Raw genomic sequence first — 18,823 nt, forward strand, 5'->3', positions numbered from 1 at the left:
GCCTTTGACTACCTGCATGACCAACAAATCCTATTCAAAATAAGTCTTCAGAATTATACTGGAAAACAAGTCTATTCCATGTCAACGCTGCAGTCAATAAATCAGTCTCAACAGTTACATGAAAATGACAACATCATCATAGTAAGTCTCCTCCTCTAAAGCACTCTAGAGCAGTGAAGAATTTACAATTTTCTGTTTCATATGCATCATTTGGAATAGGTTTGAAAGAGTCTAAAACCTAGTAATTTGGAAAATTTTTACCATTTTTAGGGTAGTCCTGCTAGTACTTTAGAAAACCCTTCTGCAGTGTAAGCCAATGTTACCTGAGGTACTGAAGCTACCTGACGTGGGCTTTCTCTGCCTATTTTCTTGGTAATGTAATAAGTGAGACCACAAAGCAGATTTTCCCTAAAATAAAAAAAAAAATTAATTGATAACATATTGTATTTAGCCATTTAAATCAACGAATGTCTGAGTTTCATAAAACTGAAAATTAAAAAACACATTAAAAGTAACATTTACAACAACAGTCCTAAAGATGTTTTGTTTTCCCTATCAGTATCATCGATAAAAAAAGAAAAACAAGAATTAAAAGAAGTAGGAGGTGGTAAACAGCTGGAAAAAGGACAGGAGAACTAAAGGAAAAGTGTAAATGATTTGTAAAAGTTTAACTGTCCAGTGTATCCCACTTTTGGTGTCATTTTTTATTTAAAGTAAAAACTAGCTGGACCTAGAGATTCTGATAACTGAACAAAGCAGCTGGGCTTCACATCTCATTATTTATCAAGATGTGACCAAAACACTTATTTAAATATGTACTACAAAAGTGAAGTGAGTGCCAATGTCACATGACCCTGTAACCTGAGTTTACAGCTGTCTTCCCTACTGAATGGGGAAGAGATGCACAATCAGATTGGGCAGACTCTTAAACTATGTCTACACTTAAAACACTACAGTGGCACAGCTGCAGCTGCACTGCTGTAGCGCTTCAGTGTAGACCCTCACTGCAGTAATGGGAAAACCCCTCCCATCACTGTAGTTAATCCACCACCCCAAGAGGCGGTAGCTGGGTTGAAGGAAGAATTCTTTCATCAGTCTAGTGCTATCCAGGGGCTAGGATAGCATAAATATGTCTCTCAGGAGTGTGAATTTTTCACATCCCTGAGAGATGTAGCTATGCCAATGGAACTTTTCCATGTAGCCCAGCCCTGAGTCTACAACATTCTACCCAAGCTGATGGTGGAGGTTTGAGAGGTACTTTTTCAGGTCCTCCAAAGATCTTTCCAAGTTCCTCTAGCAAATAGAGCAAAGAGCCTCACTACAAATGTTTAAAAAAAAAAAAAAATCAGGAAAAGAAAAAATTTCAAATAAAGCTTGAAGCTGTTTTAATAGATAGTAAAGAAATTTTAAAGGGCAAAATTCAAAATGCATTATTTATACAAAAGTAAAATTTATAACAACATCAATATGCTGCCTTCCTAAAAAGTGAGGTGGTGAAATTTATCCCTCACTCACCACAAGGATTATCAAGTTCACCCTAAAGCTATTTGTGAATGACAAATCAAGTGCTCCTGAAGTCACAGAAGGCAGCAATAACCAAATAAGGACCATCCAGTACTTTGATTAGATGCACTTCCTCAGTAAATGAATCGTAAGTAACAAATTCTTTTAGGAAGCTAACCCTAAATTGGGAATCCCAGTGAAAGATTGGGAATTGTATGTTTCTGCTAAATGGGTAGATTAGAAAGTTTTATTCATATTTATAAGGATATTACTGTTGTTCAAAAAGAGGAGGTGTCTGTATAGCAAAAGAGCTGCCAAATCTTGACTTTATTTGGGGATTCCTATTTGCACCTGCAGTGTGGGCACCACTGATGTCATTTAAAACATCTAAACAGCTGGTTATGGGGCGCAAATAATTGAGAGGTCAATTTTGCAGGTGCAAAAAGAAAAGTCAGCTTTAAAAATCTATCCCAACTTGTTCAGTTCTGCAACTAATGTGGAGAACCAACATCTCTACAAGATCTACAAGAGATTTGCTCCAAAGTATCATTCCCACACAAATTATGGTGGTATGTTTCTAAAATATAAAGCAGCAAATTTCTCAGTTACAATAGTGTAAGGAAATCCTCTTTAAAAAATGTGTTTAGTAGGAACATTACAAAAAACCCCAAAGAAGCCTGATTTCTCATTAGTGTATATGGCAGCTCTACTGTGGAAACCAAAATGTACAGTGGGCTTTACTAAAGGACAGGTATGAAAATCATTCAGGGAGATGATCACAGCCAAAATACTATTTCTGGGGGGAAACAAATGCACACTCAAATACATTCTAGAGTTTGGCAACTTGGTACTGCAACTGCTGAGGACAGCATGTGCTCCCAATGCTGGAACACATCTGAAAAAGGCAAATAAGCAAAGGACTCTACAGAAAATGGAAAAGGAAATACCAATGAGAATCGAGAAGAAATTTCACCAGCACATTATTACTTGGAGAAGTTAATGGAGAATAATGATGATGCAAGTTGCAAGTATAAAGAGGAGGAGGAGACAGCATAAGGAACGAAGGGGAAATCAAGGTCTTCATATAAGTTTAGACTGACAAAGGTCACTAGATCCTACACTGCATGATCAAAAGGATCAATTGAGGCAGGTGGTGGGCTTTGGTCAGTTGATGGACATGGAGTTGAACAGCACATGAAAGAACCACTTGGTAGCTACATGGAACAAAACAAATCCATCAGCAGGAAAACAGGCAAAAGTCTAGAGTGGGGGTGGGAAGCAATCTTCATTACTATGGTCCGCTAAGGAGGAATACTCTTCCTTTGCTCATTATTGGATGAATCAATTTATAAATAGCAGGCTTTCATAATTTTAATAGAGGCCAGAATACATGTAGGATTAGCAGCGCTTTTTACTTTGGATCACAGTGTTAGATGCACTGCACTTCCTTCGTCAGGCCTCTAATTATTCTACCACAACAGACCATTCAGCACTGTTTGCCAACATCTGCAATCAATCCAAAGCATTAACCTTATGTAGGGTTGGCCGCCTGGTTGTCTGAAAGGCCCAAATCTGAGTTGAAGCAGAGTATACTGATGCTCTGTCTTCTAGGATGAAAGTAGTACAGCTTCTATCCTAAGTAGTATACAAGAGGGAAGGGGAGAGTCAGACGATATGCCTTCACATCAAGAAACTACTGTTATAGTTTGAATGAGAGCAGATTTAGGCAATGGTGGCATAGATGCAGAGGACAGAGAAATTGGATTAGGGCTGCCTGGATTAAACATATTTACTCTGCAAAATACTTCCTTTAAATAAAACAGCATTCAAGTCCTTTTTCCCCTCCCCATACACACAGGGGGAAAGAGGAAGAAAGAACACCTCCCAAACTCTGTCTAATCTGACAGGAGAAACCAAACAGCTGGAACTCTATAATAAAAGGAAAATGATACCACTAGCCAGAGGCCTTTTAAACTTCACTTGACCATCTCTAAATAAGTACCACGCTTAGGGGGAGCAAGCAAAAGAAAAGGGAAAAAAAGGAGGGTTAAGTTTTGTAAAGTAAGCTACTGTTCTTGAGGACAAATCCCCATCACATAATCCATTAATAGCATCATAAACTACAAGCTCTTAAGTCCACACAGCTATAGTAAGAGATAAATAAAATAAAAAATAGAAATAGTATTTATCAGTCTGTAAAACAGACAAGTAAAATGGTAAACAGGCATTCATAAAATTATCCCTGAGAGTACAGTTGTGTATTGTACTTTGGGCAGGGAGGATCAGTTTAAAGAGTGTGAAAAGTACCAAAATAGTTGGATTTTAAGAGTATAAAATATAATTGAAATTTTTTTTAAAAGAAACAGTGAAAAAATGGATGTAAAGTTGCAAGTTCTATGAAATACCATTATTTACCTGTTTGACCTGTAGACCATGACTCCATATTCTTTCTAAGAGATCACAAAGACTGGCTATTAACGTATTCTCTTCTACACCTGTGATGTTCACCTCACCATGACCTAGTTCCACAGCTTCTCGACCCATTTTTTCAACCAGCATCCTCTTGGTCTTGGAAAAAAAATGGCAAAATGAAAGTTATTCTTACACACCAGGAACCTTTACAATCCTTCACACTCTTTAAATCCCTTTACATTATTAATAGATTGATAATACAATTGGGTTTATACTGTCCCCTGGACAAGCTAGTGCAGAAACACATTTCTCTTATCTCACTAAGAGTTCTCCATTATGTGGCATCACCAGTATCCATCACCTGACAGCCTCTTCCATCTTTTTATCTAGGCGAGTTAGACAAAGGGAAACACTTGGCCTCCAGAGGCTGGTCCGAGTGCTTAGAATAGGTGATCGTTACTGAGTGCACCTTTGAGTGGAACAGCCAGAGGTCATGAAAGTCACCATGACCTGCAGAACCTGAGGAGATTCAAGAGCAGGGTAGATATAGAATCAGGAGAGGTGTACCCCAAGTCTATCACCTTCATTACCAGAGGTGTGAACAGGCAGAATCAGTTCTGAGGAAGTGCCTTGGAGTGACATGGAAAGTTCCACCTCATTCTCTGAGCTTGTTTTGCCAGAGAGTTTTTTTTTTAAGACATCCTATTCCTCTGGAGTGACCCTCCTGGAGTTTCCTGAACAGTAGCAAAGTGGAGGGGGACAGCAAATAAGTCAGGATTCGATGTTAGTTTGTTCTCTTCAGGAAGCTCCTTATCAGAGATGGAGATCGTGAAGAATGAGGCTTTTCCTGCCATCTAGTTCCTGCCATCTAGTTGTTGCACGGTCCCTTGAAACAGAGAAGAAGAAGGTAGGCAGGGAGCCCTCTCACTGAGGAAGGAAGGTTTAAGGACTCTAAGTTCTGTTTATCCAGGCTAAGTCTCCTCTGGATGAAGGTGGGAGGCCTGAGAGAAATTTGGGCATACCTACCTTCAGCACGCTGTTCCTGTCAGCCCACATCTGAATGTTGTTTTTCCAAGAGGAACCCTTTCCTGGGGTATCCAGGAGGACTTGAATGCTGTCCTGCTTGTCCCTGGAGTCTAGAGATGGCTGCTATAGGGGTGTGTGGTTCTTATGCATGCTGCTATCTCCCCTGCAGTTAACTGGTTCACAGCCACTCCTGCCCTTGCTGCCACTGCCTGATAACGGCAGTTCCACCTAATAAAGCTGTGGTGGGGAGTGGGCAGAACAGATCTTCTGCTAGTGGATACAGAAGATAGAGGCATAAGTGGAGCATTTTCAGCAGGTGAAGAGACTCCCATTCGTCCATACAGGTGGCAGCCACATCACAGAAAAGATGTTTTCTTCCAACAGGTATACTTTACCACTTTAACAATATCTACGTGAGGTTGTCCTCATGAAAAGTTTTTTAATACGTTTATTATTAAACATTTATACTATGGTAGCTTCCAAAGACGCCAGTCAGGATCAAGGCCCCATCATGCTGGCCTCTATAACAGTCATAAATAATGAGACAGTCCCTGCAATGGATAATGTATTTATTGCAACAGGCTAGAACAGAGTTATACAGAAGTATGCTCTTTGAAGTACATTTATGACAACAGTGTGTAGCCTTGTGGACAGAACATTAGAACCCAGCTCTCCTGGCTTCTATTTCTGGATCTGTCAGATTTAGTGTGCAACTGTGGGAAAGTCACTTACATTTCTCAGTTCCTCCATTTGCCTATCTATAAAGCAGAGATAATAATTTAGCCATGTTTGACAGTGCTTTGAATGAGATCTACAGATAATAAAGTCTATGCAAATGCTACGTAGTTTATATGCATTTATAAAATATAAGCATCCATGTTTATTGCATCTCAATGATCTATGTATCAAATGTTCTCAATTCAATCATAAAAATACTGAGGCATTTTCAAAAGTGCCTAAGTCACTTAGTCACACAAGCCCCACTGAAAATGCCACACTTTGAAAGTCAGTGGGTTTTATGCTTCAAAGTCAAATAAAGTGCTTTTGAAAATCCCTCCTACTTTTTCTGACTGCCAGACCGAAAAACTTGTCCAGAGTTCTGAGAATGCATCTGTCTCTTTTCTAGCTCATGCATCTTTGCAAGTAATCAAGTTCTGCAGACAAATTAGGCCCTCATTTACACCTGGGCAACTTCATGGTCTTTGACTTATGTCCTCAGTGTTTCTTAGGCAATTCTTTCCTTCCAAGGGTTACACAGCTGTAAGTGATTGGAATTTAAGGCCAGATTATCATGAAGAGCAGTACCCTACTCTGCAAATAGTACTGACATGAAACCTACTGAAATCAATGGGAGCTTTTCCACTGATTTCAACAGACTGCAGATCAGACTATCAAAGCACAATTATTTACTAAGCCTTTATTCATGACTAAAGGTCCACAATCTGGTTCTTAATGAACAAGTATGTTGATGGTGCAAAGGATAAAACAGAATCCAGTGCAATCTCTCTCCATTGCTAGCAGAAATAAAAGTTAGCTTAAAAAAAAAAAAAAAGTGGATGACCAAATATAGGAAAGGGACAGATCTACTGAACGAAAGAGAACTGCCATTTTTACACTGTCACTCTGCAGAGGAAAGCCATGCTTTAATTTTCATTATCTGCTACAAACGGACTTCGGTGACTTCCATAATCCTGCCACATCCTAGAAGCTAGGCATCCCTTTTCAGCTCTCGGTGACTAATCCATCTGATGTAACAGTGCATTACATTAATCTGTTTTATCTACCACAGTCTGCTTTTGAACATCTCTGATAATGGTTCCTCAGTGACCTGATATTGCCAAATTATCCTCTCAATGCCCATGGCAATTATTCCATTGTCTAATTGACCTCACTGCTATTATTCATAGGACATGTACATTCATGGAGTTATACAATCAACACAACAGCAACGGCAACTAGAAATTATTCCTAATAAGCAAAATTACATTATAAAGGAGTGATACTTTGAAGCTAAAAATAGATACTCTGTCCTTAACCACCTTCAGTAAAGTCCTCACCCTTTTGATACTATGACCTCCCAAGCACAGACATTTATCATATGCTTTCTTTGTCATCTTTTCTCTAAGGATGTATCCATTTCCCCTAATCTCTCAGTGTAGGTCACACTTTTCATACTTTTTGCTGCTATTCTTAAGCATCTCCCTAATTCATCAATGTCTAAGGAGAGCTAACTAATGGGCTCAGCTGGAATGCTGCTAGTATCTCATGCCAACAGTCATATACATCTCATACGCTCTCCTACTCCCCCCTCCGTGACATTCTAACACTCTATTACTTGCAAACTTGTCACATCCAATGCTGTCTGACTTCCATAATGGAAGAGTTGAAACTAAAGGTCCAGTTCCTCAGCTGGCGTAAATCAATGTATTTCCATTGATTTCAATGGAGACATGCCAGTTGATACCAGGTGAGTCTTCCTTACAAAGAACAACAATGCATAGAGACAGATATATCTGGAGTGCCGACATATTCATTTTAGACTTAATTTCAGTTTTTGTAAGTAATTATGATAAAAATGCATAGTTTTACAAGGCATTATACGCAATGCCCAAATTAACTCTGTTGATGTCTGGGAGGAATTTTAGTACGAGTTTATGGAAAAGTTATTCTCTTTACAGGTATATTAAACAGCAAAGCAACTTTGATGTTATGTACTCAAATGTATCAAGTCAAAAAAATTCTACAAACTGGGACCAGATTTCTTTGGAAAAGGTATCCTCTGCAGTTTGTTAACTCACTTCATTTTAATAATTAAATACAGCTTCCAGATTTTCACTGTAATTTCTCTCTTGTAGGCCTTTTAAAAACATTCTCACAATAAGTCATTCAAAATGAGACTGGACAATAAATTAGAAAATGTATGTTTGGGAACAATTCTAGACTGGCAGGAAAATAGAGACCTACCAGAGCATCTGATTTCTTATTTCTATAATGTTATGCTTTTTATAGTAGGTCTCCTAATATGAAACCTCTCCAATCTTTCTAGGATATCTAAAAATACCTCCATTTATTTATTAATGGGACATACAATCCCTAAATAGGCCAGTTTAGACCAATTTCAGATTATACATACATCTGAGTCTGTGGGTTTAGATATATTAACTATAGCCCAGCAAGATCTGGAGGTTAGGAAAAGTCATTCTCTCTACATTACCTTATTTCGACATTCCTTCAGTAAGCCTTCAACAAATTTCCAATTTGTTTGTGCAATTACCGATGGAGAGAGGTTAGATAACTTAGGCTGACGAATGGTGCTGCCCAGATTCCTGGCTTCCTGGATATACTTCTATTCAAAGATAGAAAAAAACAACACACAAATGTACCCAAAAACAAGAGACTGACAAAATGGCAGAAGTAGCTATGAATCATAGTGTCAAAGTTAATCTGCCTTTAATGCCCCCAGGCATAGAAGGGAAAAAGATCACACCATCTTTCAGAAGAATACTCCTTTATAAAGGATAAAGGCATGTACTGTATTATTTCACTGAGTTAAGATCCCATTTAAACTGTCCAGTTAGCATCACCGTGCAGCTAGGGCTTTGATTACCACAAACACAACAACACACAATAAAACAGTTTGGATGCATAGAGTTTTAATTTCTTCCTGCATTAGTACGGAGTAGTAATTATAGCTAAACAAACTTAATATTACTGTCAAAGTTAAACAGCTTTTCTAAATGCGATTATGTGGCACGTAAGTGATAACACATTTTTGGTGGAGGAGCATGTGTGGCAGTAAAGGTATGTCTACACTGCAGTTAGACACCTGCAACTGGCCCATGCCAGGTGGCTTACACTAAGGGGCTATTACCTGCGGTGCAGACGTTCAGACTCAGGCTGCACCGACAGAGGGTCACAGAGCTTGGGCTGTCTGAGCCTGAACATCAACACCGTAATTAAACAGCCCCGCAGCACAAGCACCACAAAAGCCCACTTCAGCTGACACATACCAACTGCGGGCATCTAACTGCAATATAGACCTACTTTAAATGGCTTTGTCAGCTGACTAATGATAGAAGATAAACTAAGGAGTATGATAACTGAAGCCGCAGTTTATTATGAATAGGTGCCAATATTATTCTTGTTGTAACAAGACCTAAAAAAAGCAATCAACATTTTAGAGGGACTCGTGAAAGTGTGAAAGATCTGTGCTTCTCCTGTTGCCGCATTCTTAAAATTGTCACTGATTTCACTTCAGGGACAGGAACAAATATTTAGGAAGGGAGGGGGGGGGGTTCAAAGATTGTTTGGAGGCAAGCCTAGCAGTAAATAAGTGATCAAGGGAGCGGCCTGTGCAGTAACTGACGGGATACATAGGATCGATATGTATTTCAGTGTCACTTGTGAGAGGGTAGCATTTGATTGTCCCAGGTTGTGACTGACTGAAATCCTTCTCTTGCTACATCATATCTATCTTTTAAAACAATCTAAAGAACTAGGAAATACACATATTTAACTATGCATCTTTGATGCCCTGACTACAGGTTATGTTATACATATGACATACCAGGTAAAGCTCTGACACAGATTTTATAGAGGATCTGAAAGGCCAATCATGCTGTTCCCAGTCTAAATATAATTGCAAATGAAGCTCTGGCAAGGAAAAGTCCAGATGCTGTCAGGAGAGGATTGGTAGCACACAATCAGACAGCCCATGTTAAGCAAAAGTACGGTAAGCAGGTATGAAGTAATAAACGCATGCATGCAAAAACAGAAAAGATAACAATTAAGAGAGAACTCAATGCCATTCATGTCTCAGACCAATAAATAAACATGCAAAATAAAATCTATAAGTAATGGAAGCTTAAATAAAGGAAAGAGCAAAAGAAAAAAAAGCATTTAAACAATATAATTGTGATGAGTTTAAATAAAGAATTAAAATGAACTCTGTCCTTTACTGCACACTTGTGACAAAGATTTACAAGGTTCTCAACAATTGTCAAGAAAGAAACTTTGCAGTTGAGATTTGACAATTGTCTTAGTTGCTCAATTTAATTTTTATTTTTACCAATCCCTGCCTACCAGCCAACAGGGTTTTCAGTTCTCCACTCAGAAACACTCAGAATTACTCCCTTACAGCTGTTACAGACTAATGGGGAAAATCTGGAATTATGTGGAGGAGTTTTACCCATGGATATAATGTACCCAGTAGATTTTGGTACCAATCTAAATAAATATCTAAATGAATTAGACCAGAATAGCTCCATCTGGTGAACACATATTTGCAATATGGTTCATAAAATATATTATTTACTTCACACACCAGGATAGCTGCTCTCAGATAATTAACCATTTGATAAGTATATTCAGCTTTGGTTAAAAAAAAAATCTTCCTGGAAGGTAGAAAGTGGATTCTTTACATGTTTATTTACAGTGTGATACCTCAATGGTATCTGCTATCACCATATTTGTCAAAAACAATGAGATTATGGACTAACTACTACTCACTTTCTTTTTCTTCCTCTAAATGGAAGATGTTATTGAGGCACAGCACCATAAAGAGCATGTGAAAGCAGTAAATGTTCTTTATTTATAGAATTTTTAGAAGTGCACAGTGCTCTTCCCCCCCCCTTTTTTTTTTTTTTAATATCATTACAAAAGACATGATATCTAATTTTATCTCCAACTACAATTTTTACAATCAAGTCACAAAATCCTGGAAAATAGGGTTTATAACTGAAAGTGCATTTTATATCATTGTTCACATATGATGATGGAATGAATGAACAAGAAAATCCCATTGCTTCACTATCTCCAGTATTTTAAAATACTTTTCCCTGCAAGTGTCTTAGTATGAATTTTAAAGAGAAGGTTAAAAGATTCTCCACCCCAACAAAAAATAATGTATCCCAAAGCTTTATTTTTTGTTTATTAAACACATAACTCAAGAATTTTTTTAAAAAAATAAGAACATCTGAAAAACAGTCCTCACACTACACTTAACATAACCATATTTTTTGTATAATGGAAGTTCAGAGAACTAAACATGTTGTTCTTGCTTAAGTAACTGCAAATGTCATTTTAAAAGGTTCACATGAGAATTCTTGGAGTTTCTTCCTTTCTAGTCAGGCCCCTTCCTCAAAACACAGAAGTGTAACTATCAAAGGAACACCACTTTTTACAAAAGGGGAAATATTTTGAATCCTCACAAAAGCAGATCAGATCCATAATACATTTATAGCTGAAAGTCAGCACTTTGAACAATGCAGTCTTCAAACGCAGCCCAAGACCTACAAATCAGACACTGCATGTCTACCTGCATACTGGTATCTGACTTTTGCCACATTTAAGCACTGCAACTTAGTTACCATTTTTTACCATTGCTTTTATACTTGTGGGACAGATCCTGAACTGGCAAAGCTCCTTAACATCAATGGAGCTATGACATTTTACACTATCTGAGGATCTGCTCTTTATGTTTGAAAGGTCAGAGAAGGAACAGCTGAGGTTTACTGTGGAATAACTGATTGATATTTTGTAGAGAAAAAAATATGATTTCTGCAATGAAAATCATATTATACAGTTACTGAACAGTTTTCACCTCTCTCTGATCATTGTCAAGACGCAGGTGCTCCGTGTGTTGTTTTTGTCTGTCTTTCCGCCTCCACTGCGCAGGTGCATTTCTCTTTGTCCATCTACAGGTTAAACAAGATTATTCATTAGGTACCAAGAGTCAGCTGAAGAGGAGCAAAAAGCAGGAGCAAAGGTTTCCATCTTGGATTGTTAACAGGGCTTGTCCGCACTACAAAAATACCCATTGAAAACAACAGGTGTCAGCAACAGGTGTGCCTGAACCAATCCCGAAAAAACAGGTTAGCCGCAAGCATACACATGGACAGACTGTGTTTAATACCTCTTTGTAAGCAAAGAGCCTGTTCTGTTTGAAAATAAAATCTGGCTGAAAGAATGTTTTTCCTTTTTCCTTAAGAATGTAGTCTCATGCACTGGGTTTCTAGTTTCCACTTCTTTTAGGCTTCTTGATTACAGTTCCAGCTACTAACCTCTTCCTCTTTCCTCCCACTTTTTATAAAACAGTCCCTTATTTTAAGCTATTAGCTCTTAATTGAATCTGGCACAGGGTTCCCTCTTTTAACCAGTAGCAGTTAATCACTCAAAAACCTTAACTTTGTTCCCACTGCAATACCGGCCTCCTGGATTCACTTTGTTACTAAGAGAATTCTTAAGTATCCACCAGATTCTAATGTGTCATTCTGACATTTCTCATTTAAGTTATTGAATTTGCATTTTGACATTTCTCATTTGGTCCTATGCTTTAGATTTCACCAAGATTCAATGCCACTCCATTATGCACAGTAAAGTCTGCATACTCACTTGTTGCTTGCTGGCCCTGCGGAGAGTACATCAGACTGAAGTTTGGGGAAAAACCCAAGCTCATACTTCCCTTGTCCAATCTTCATATCTAATAAGTGTGGGTGGACTGCAGTGTGATCTATTTTTACAAGCCTTAACTCAATAGCTTTCTCTGAAAGTAAAAAAAGTTATGACATTCTTAGGTTTGTAACTTTACAGATAACCAGTGCTTAAAGTGTAGGGGGGAGGTTGGAAGGAGTTGCAGACCCAGCAAAAAATGTTTTAATCAAGCTGGGTCACTAAGAGGTGCACTTTAAGCACGGTTATAGCAAAGCTTCTGTTCCCAGATTATCTCTCTCTCTCACACACACACACACAATTTTTTCAGACTACTTTAAGCGCTGCAGATAACCTTCCTTTTTTAAGGCAGGTAAAGAGGACAGCTGAGCTGAATTCCTCTTTACAGATATCTAATGCACAGTAAACTTGCTATCTCAGATTCCTGCATTGCCCTTTCCAGGACGGAATTTACTTCTCAATCAGAGCCTCAATCGCCAGCTCTTCTCTTGTGTGTTTGTTTCTTGAAACACTAAGGCTTCAGATCTGTGTTATGGCTAGTGAAATATTTTATTTGAACAGGCAGTCTAACTTTGAAAGTGCTAGTGAGAACTTCTAGAACTCCATGAAAAAAATTTCTGGTTACTCTTACCTGCCTCATCAATGGTAGTGCACTTTTGATACATAGATGTGCGCAGCGTTGGTGTCCTAACATTTAACAGTCTAATTTTATCTACTCTAGAATCAAACACTCTCAAAATTGGGTCTTTGTCATCTTCGTCATGGCACATAATCTTATTGTCAATAAAAGAAGCAAACATCTGCGTCTCCAGAAATCTTGAGAGAAAAGGCAAGTAAGGTTCAGGCTGGTCCGACAAGAAAGATGCCTAGTAAACAGAGACAAGAGATTATGTATATAAAGTCTATAGCAATACACAGAACTATAACAAAGCACCTTAAAAGGAAAGTATTTCTAACCAAGGGCATACTGAAGAGTTTTAGACACAGTCAAAGCCTATTGTAGACAATGTTCCATTTTACTGTGCACGCCAACTCCATCTTGGAAAGTATACTATGCAAACTTTTTTTAGTTTGCCTGGCAATTGTCTATTTACAGCACTTCATTTATGACAGAAAGCTATAAAGGACTTTAGAAAAACCCAAAATTTTGAGATTTTCGCTGAGCTGAGCTCCCCCAATGGCAAAACCAACACTGGATATACACATTATGCACTTATGGCCTGATCCAAAGCCCACTGAAGTCAATGGGAGTCTTTTCACTGATTTCAGTGGGTGTTGGTTTAGTCCTAGAGGATATGTCTTCACAGCCCATGGCAGCAAGCCTCCAATCCTGGGTTGACAGACTCAGGCTCACGCTACCGCTCTAAAAATAGCTGTGTAGACATTGCAACATGGGCTGGTTCTCAGGATTTGAGCATTGGGGACCTCAGAGCAGAAGCCTGTTATAATCTACATAATTTTGTTCTATACCACAAGCACTAGAATATCTTCAAATATACGTATCACCATTTGTATAATAATATGCATCTCTTTTACAGCTAATTGGAATGTTTCAGTGAAGAAATTAAAATGTTCACATCATTCCCCTCCCCACTCCATCCGTTTTCTGACCACCTCTAATAACTGGGTGACAGTCAACCTGTGGAACTCCTTGCCAGAGGATGTTGTGAAGGCCAAAACTATAATGAGGTTCAAAAAAGAACTAGATAAGTTAATGGAAGATAGGTCCATCAATGCCTATTAGCCAGATGGGCAGGGATTGCTGTTTGCCAGAGGCTGGGAATGGGTGACAGGGGATGGATCACTTGATTACCTGTTCTGTTCATTCCCTCTGAATCACCTGGTATTGGCCACTGTCAGAGGATAGTATACTGGGCTAGATATACCACTGGTCTAACCCAGTATGGCCATTCTTATGCTCTTAACTTGTACTTTCAGGTTTGATTAATAATTATTTAAACATGATTGAGTTTTGCTCTTCTTTTCAAACTTACTTTATCAAAGTTCTGCATCTGCTCCCTGTTGGTAAACCAAGACTCCTTGTCCTGACTGGGCTGAATGACAAATACTTCATAGTCTGCAAACATCTGTGTAAAACGGTTGGCAAAAACTTCTCGGATTTGAATGTTCAGCTGGTAAACCCTGAACTCTTCTTCGTCACATTGAACTTTGAGATCCTTGTTGCTACTGGTCTCCTCCCGCACTTCCAGCTGAGAGAGTAAGAGAACATATACAAGAACAAAATATATTCCTCCTTTCATGGGAGGTTTAGGTGCACAGGGAACGCTGGCCCAGTTTGTTATGCAATTGTCATTCCTCCAATCAACATTCTAACCTATAACCCACAAGATTCCAGACAGTGCTATCAAGGAGAGCAACATTTAATAACAGCTCAGAAGACGACTGTTAGTATAAGGGATTATATAGCTCCAGTAATAAACTGGACATTCCCTTCTAATGTTCAAGGTACTAAAAACTGGCATTTCTAGAAATCGATAAGGTACAGATTACACACAGACACCATTTACTTTCTTTGGTTCTTAAACAAAAATAAAACACTTTCATTAGGTCACAAGAGACTTTACTATTCAGGCACACTAGGTGAATATGCATTTCTCTCAGGTGTATCATAAATCCATATTTATTACTGTTCCAAGTCATTACGTATTGACCTTCATGTTAATATAGATTTTTCCAATATTAGAAGTCCTCGGTGACACACTTTATTTAAACAACACCTCTCTAACAGCCAAAATAATGTTTTTAAATGTGTTGGGTTTTTTTCTAAAAAGAATTTGGGCTGAGGTTTTCAAAGCTACCCAGGTGCATGCTCATATCGTCTGCCTCAATTATGGGACATAGCACTACTGCAAGTAATTGGTTGAAATATCTTGAGCTTTCCACATCTGCTCAATGACTTGCACCCACACACAACAGCTATCCGATGCATGTTAGCCACATTGGTTATACTAGCTGGCTGTAGTGTGTGGTACAGAGGCCTTAGCCAAGGACCAGCTGTACCCATGGATTCTACAATGATTTCTCTCCAGTGCAGACAGTTGCAACATTCAACAGTTCTTTCTAACTCTATCCTAGAGGTAGTGTTTCCAATTTTGAAATTACCCTCTAGTTTCAGATCCAGGCATTATGGGATAACTACTTCAAGAGCAGTTTTTGTTTCTCAAACAGTTTAAAAAAACAGAAGTTATGCCCTGTCCACATCCACACTCTCAGACACTTCTACAGCAAGTTAATAAAGTGGAGTTTGGAAACTGTTTTCTAAAATGGAGGAGACTGCAGAGAGGGCAGAGTAAATAGAAACTCATAGGAGATGGGACACCTGCATTTCTCCCCAGTATTTCCCAATGCAAAAAGGAAAACAAAAGCATCTTCCCAAAGAGAAAGAAAACCATGCAAAAGAAAAACCTGAGAAGAGAAACACAGCTGATTTGAGAGTCTAATATCCAGTAATTGAATGCTCACCCTTATCCTCATGCAGTTTTCTTTCCCCCGGTGCTGCTCAGATCATCACTCTCTAAATCTCTCTTTCTCTCACACATCGGATACTGCAATTCCATAATACAACTCCCAAAGAGATTACATACAATTCCATAACCTACCTTTTCTAGACTCACACCTGTTCTTTTAACAAGTGCTTGAAGCCTTGCTATGGTCTCATTTTCCTTTAGCAGTTCATAGGAATTTAAAGGTGATCCTGCTATGTTCCCATTTCTTTTATCAGAAACTAAATCACATGCTCGGAGGTTTTTCATCGTGGAGGCACTTTCACTACAGTGCAGGTTTCCCTCCGGTGGAATTCCAAATGCCATTAGGATCTCAGAGATTTCCTGAATGAATTCGAGTTTATTCGGGAATTGGGGCAAATCCTCTGGAAGTTCAATGAAATGGTTGTCTACGTCCACAAAGCACAGGTTAGCCTGCAAAATTAAGTCAGGGTAGTATAATATTAAGTTTCAAACATGGAATTTAAATGTCTTATAAAGATACATTTTACACATATATAGAGACACTTGAACTCTACTCCACATACACTCCACACGCTGCCTGAATCTGTTGGCCTTAAGAGCACACTCCAAGGCCTCGTTTCCCAAGCTTTTGAGGAGATGGCTATGGTATGTGCCCTGAGAAGTCCTAGCAACACACCAATGAGGACACTATAATTCAAGTGTGGCTTTGCAGCATGGCTGCTCAGACAGGGATGCCAATCACTTGAGTTAATGCTGCCCACGATAGTCCCAGTTATTCTTAACACCCATGGGGCAGAGTTAAGTTTGTGTGGTTATGTTATTGAAGGAAATGTTACCTTATTTCCTGGGGTGGGTATGGCTTTTTTTAAATTTGTAGGGTTGTGGGGTTTTTTTATTGTAACACTAACCTTCTTCTAAGAGGTAAGCTCTTTGGGGCTAGCACTGTATTATTCTAGGTTTAAAAAGCCTAGCACAACAGGGTCCCATTCTCAGTTGGTCCTTAGGCCCTACATAACAAATAATAAAACAAAGAATGGGTATGTGGAGAACCCCCTAACTCCACATTTCGTGGCTTTTCAACACTTGAGTTTAGGGAATTAAGCTCTCATCTTCAGTGGGAGGTACACAGGGCAATGGTCATTACTCCTGACTTTGATCCATAATAAAGATTTTTGTGTTTCAATGGACTCAAAATAGTTATTTTGCAGTAGATAAACTGAGTACCACGAAGTTTACTGTATGTTCGTCTTCCAGCCCTTAAAAGCAGATTTTGATTGGCACATGTGTTGGTTTGGGCTTAGGTTCAGTACCAGTGTAGTTTTCACACAATAAACGTTAGATGTGCATACTACTGTGCCTCCAGTGCTAGCCTTAAGACACATGCAAACTGCAGCTGTCCACATCCGAAGGGGTAGACAGCAGAGTAGATCCCATGAGCGTCTTTGAAAGCATGCAGCATAGCACAGATGCATGACTTAGGAAGCTCCTATGTTTTAAGTAGAAGACCCTGAATTTAGGAACTTCCCTGAGATCCTCATATATGCATCAGAGGCTTTAACAACTAATGTCCCAATCCTGCAAATACCTACCAAGCAGAGTACAAGTATCTGCAACATAGGATACTGATTAAACCTCAGAACTAGTCAATAGTATCTGCAATTGCTATTGCAAAACAAAATAAATGTTTAATTTCTGCCAAGTTGATTAAAAATGAAAAGCTACATACACATTAAGAAACTTTTCCGAAAAGTAAAAATACTTTTTTCTTTTACCCCTCTTCATTTCACAACGGCCTCCTTCAATTTTCCTTAAGCTTCTTAGCAATATTTCACCCTATTAAAACATTCTCGATGTGACATTTACACTGGCTTGGTTTAGTATGGGCAAGATTTATATGGGGGATTTGGAGGAGAATTGGGCAAATATTAGGTTTATAATGGACAGCTAGCTTCATCCTAACTACAGGGAGACCAGCATCCCTGAATAATCCAGAAAATAAAACCTCTTACCAATGAAGGAAAAGCCAAACCAGATGTGAAGTTTTATGTTCAGAGGAAGCCCAGTAATGAGTGTTTGGGCTCATCTGGCAAACATTTTCTTCTTCTAGTCAAATCCCTGTATAGAAATTAGTCTGTTCTCAGAATACTGTATACACAGCCCAAACTGTGGCTGGTGGTTGGTTGGTTACCACACAACCACAGTTACATGACATTTAGTATTTGTCCCACAGATACTTCCACTTGCTCATGCTTAAACGTGTGTTGTGTGTTATTTGCATTACTATATTAAAAGGGAACAAATATCTCTGCTAATTTTTGTTCTGTATTTCTACAGCTTCTAGCACAATGAAGGTCTGGTTCATGATGATCAGTGCTCTGGTGCTACAGTAATGCAAGTAGTATGTATCTGGGTCCCCATTCAGGACAGCACTTATATGTCATTGAAGTCAATGAGACTTGAACAGAGGCTTCAAGTTAAACAACTGGTTATGAGCCCTTCTTAAACAGCGATTGCCCTCTGGAATCAGGGCCATATTCCCTATAGTAAACAGGAAAGATAGTTTCCCCATTTTAAAGCCTTTTAAAGACTCTACAATTAAATTTCACTGCAGAAAGTAAATAGCTGAAATTTAAAAAACTGTCATATATCAGAATCAAGGTATGTACAATAGCCTCAAGCAGTCTTTGGATGATGTTGCAACTGGGTGGATAAAAATAGATTTTTTTTTAAAGTTAACAATTTGATTTTTTATTTAAATTGGATATTTAATTGTTATTTAAATAATACTTTTTTCTTTTTAAAAATAAACCTGTTTAAAATGAAATCTGAATTTAATACAAAATACATTAAGGCCTAAATTTATCATCTCTTAACCATTTAAATAAAAAACAGATATGCTGAATCCATGACCTTCTCTTAAAACCTTTTGAGTTAAGGACTGTTTT

General features: G+C 38.4%; 1 protein-coding gene across 5 annotated transcripts in view; it reads right to left on the reverse strand.

Annotated features, from left to right (window-relative positions):
- DENND5A (DENN domain containing 5A) overlaps positions 1-18,823 on the reverse strand; it is a 96,543-nt gene that overhangs the window by 22,616 nt on the left and 55,104 nt on the right. For 3 of the 5 annotated variants that reach the window (XM_067540759.1, XM_067540761.1, XM_067540763.1), the window contains exons 6-14: positions 16,011-16,328; positions 14,385-14,600; positions 13,022-13,256; positions 12,334-12,484; positions 11,543-11,636; positions 8,156-8,287; positions 3,919-4,071; positions 3,034-3,138; positions 324-408 (exon numbers count right to left, since the gene is read on the reverse strand). In XM_067540759.1, coding sequence (XP_067396860.1) covers positions 324-408; positions 3,034-3,138; positions 3,919-4,071; positions 8,156-8,287; positions 11,543-11,636; positions 12,334-12,484; positions 13,022-13,256; positions 14,385-14,600; positions 16,011-16,328 — 1,489 coding nt within the window. Of the gene's footprint in view, positions 1-323; positions 409-3,033; positions 3,139-3,918; positions 4,072-8,155; positions 8,288-9,508; positions 9,617-11,542; positions 11,637-12,333; positions 12,485-13,021; positions 13,257-14,384; positions 14,601-16,010; positions 16,329-18,823 lie in introns of all 5 variants that reach the window. The other 2 variants (XM_067540764.1, XM_067540760.1) reach the window with 2 other exon arrangements.

Source organism: Emydura macquarii, unplaced genomic scaffold (genome assembly GCF_026122565.2).
Source record: "Emydura macquarii macquarii isolate MOO-44397 ecotype Brisbane River unplaced genomic scaffold, CSIRO-AGI_Emac_v2 contig_587, whole genome shotgun sequence".
NCBI classification, from domain to species: Eukaryota; Metazoa; Chordata; order Testudines; family Chelidae; genus Emydura; species Emydura macquarii.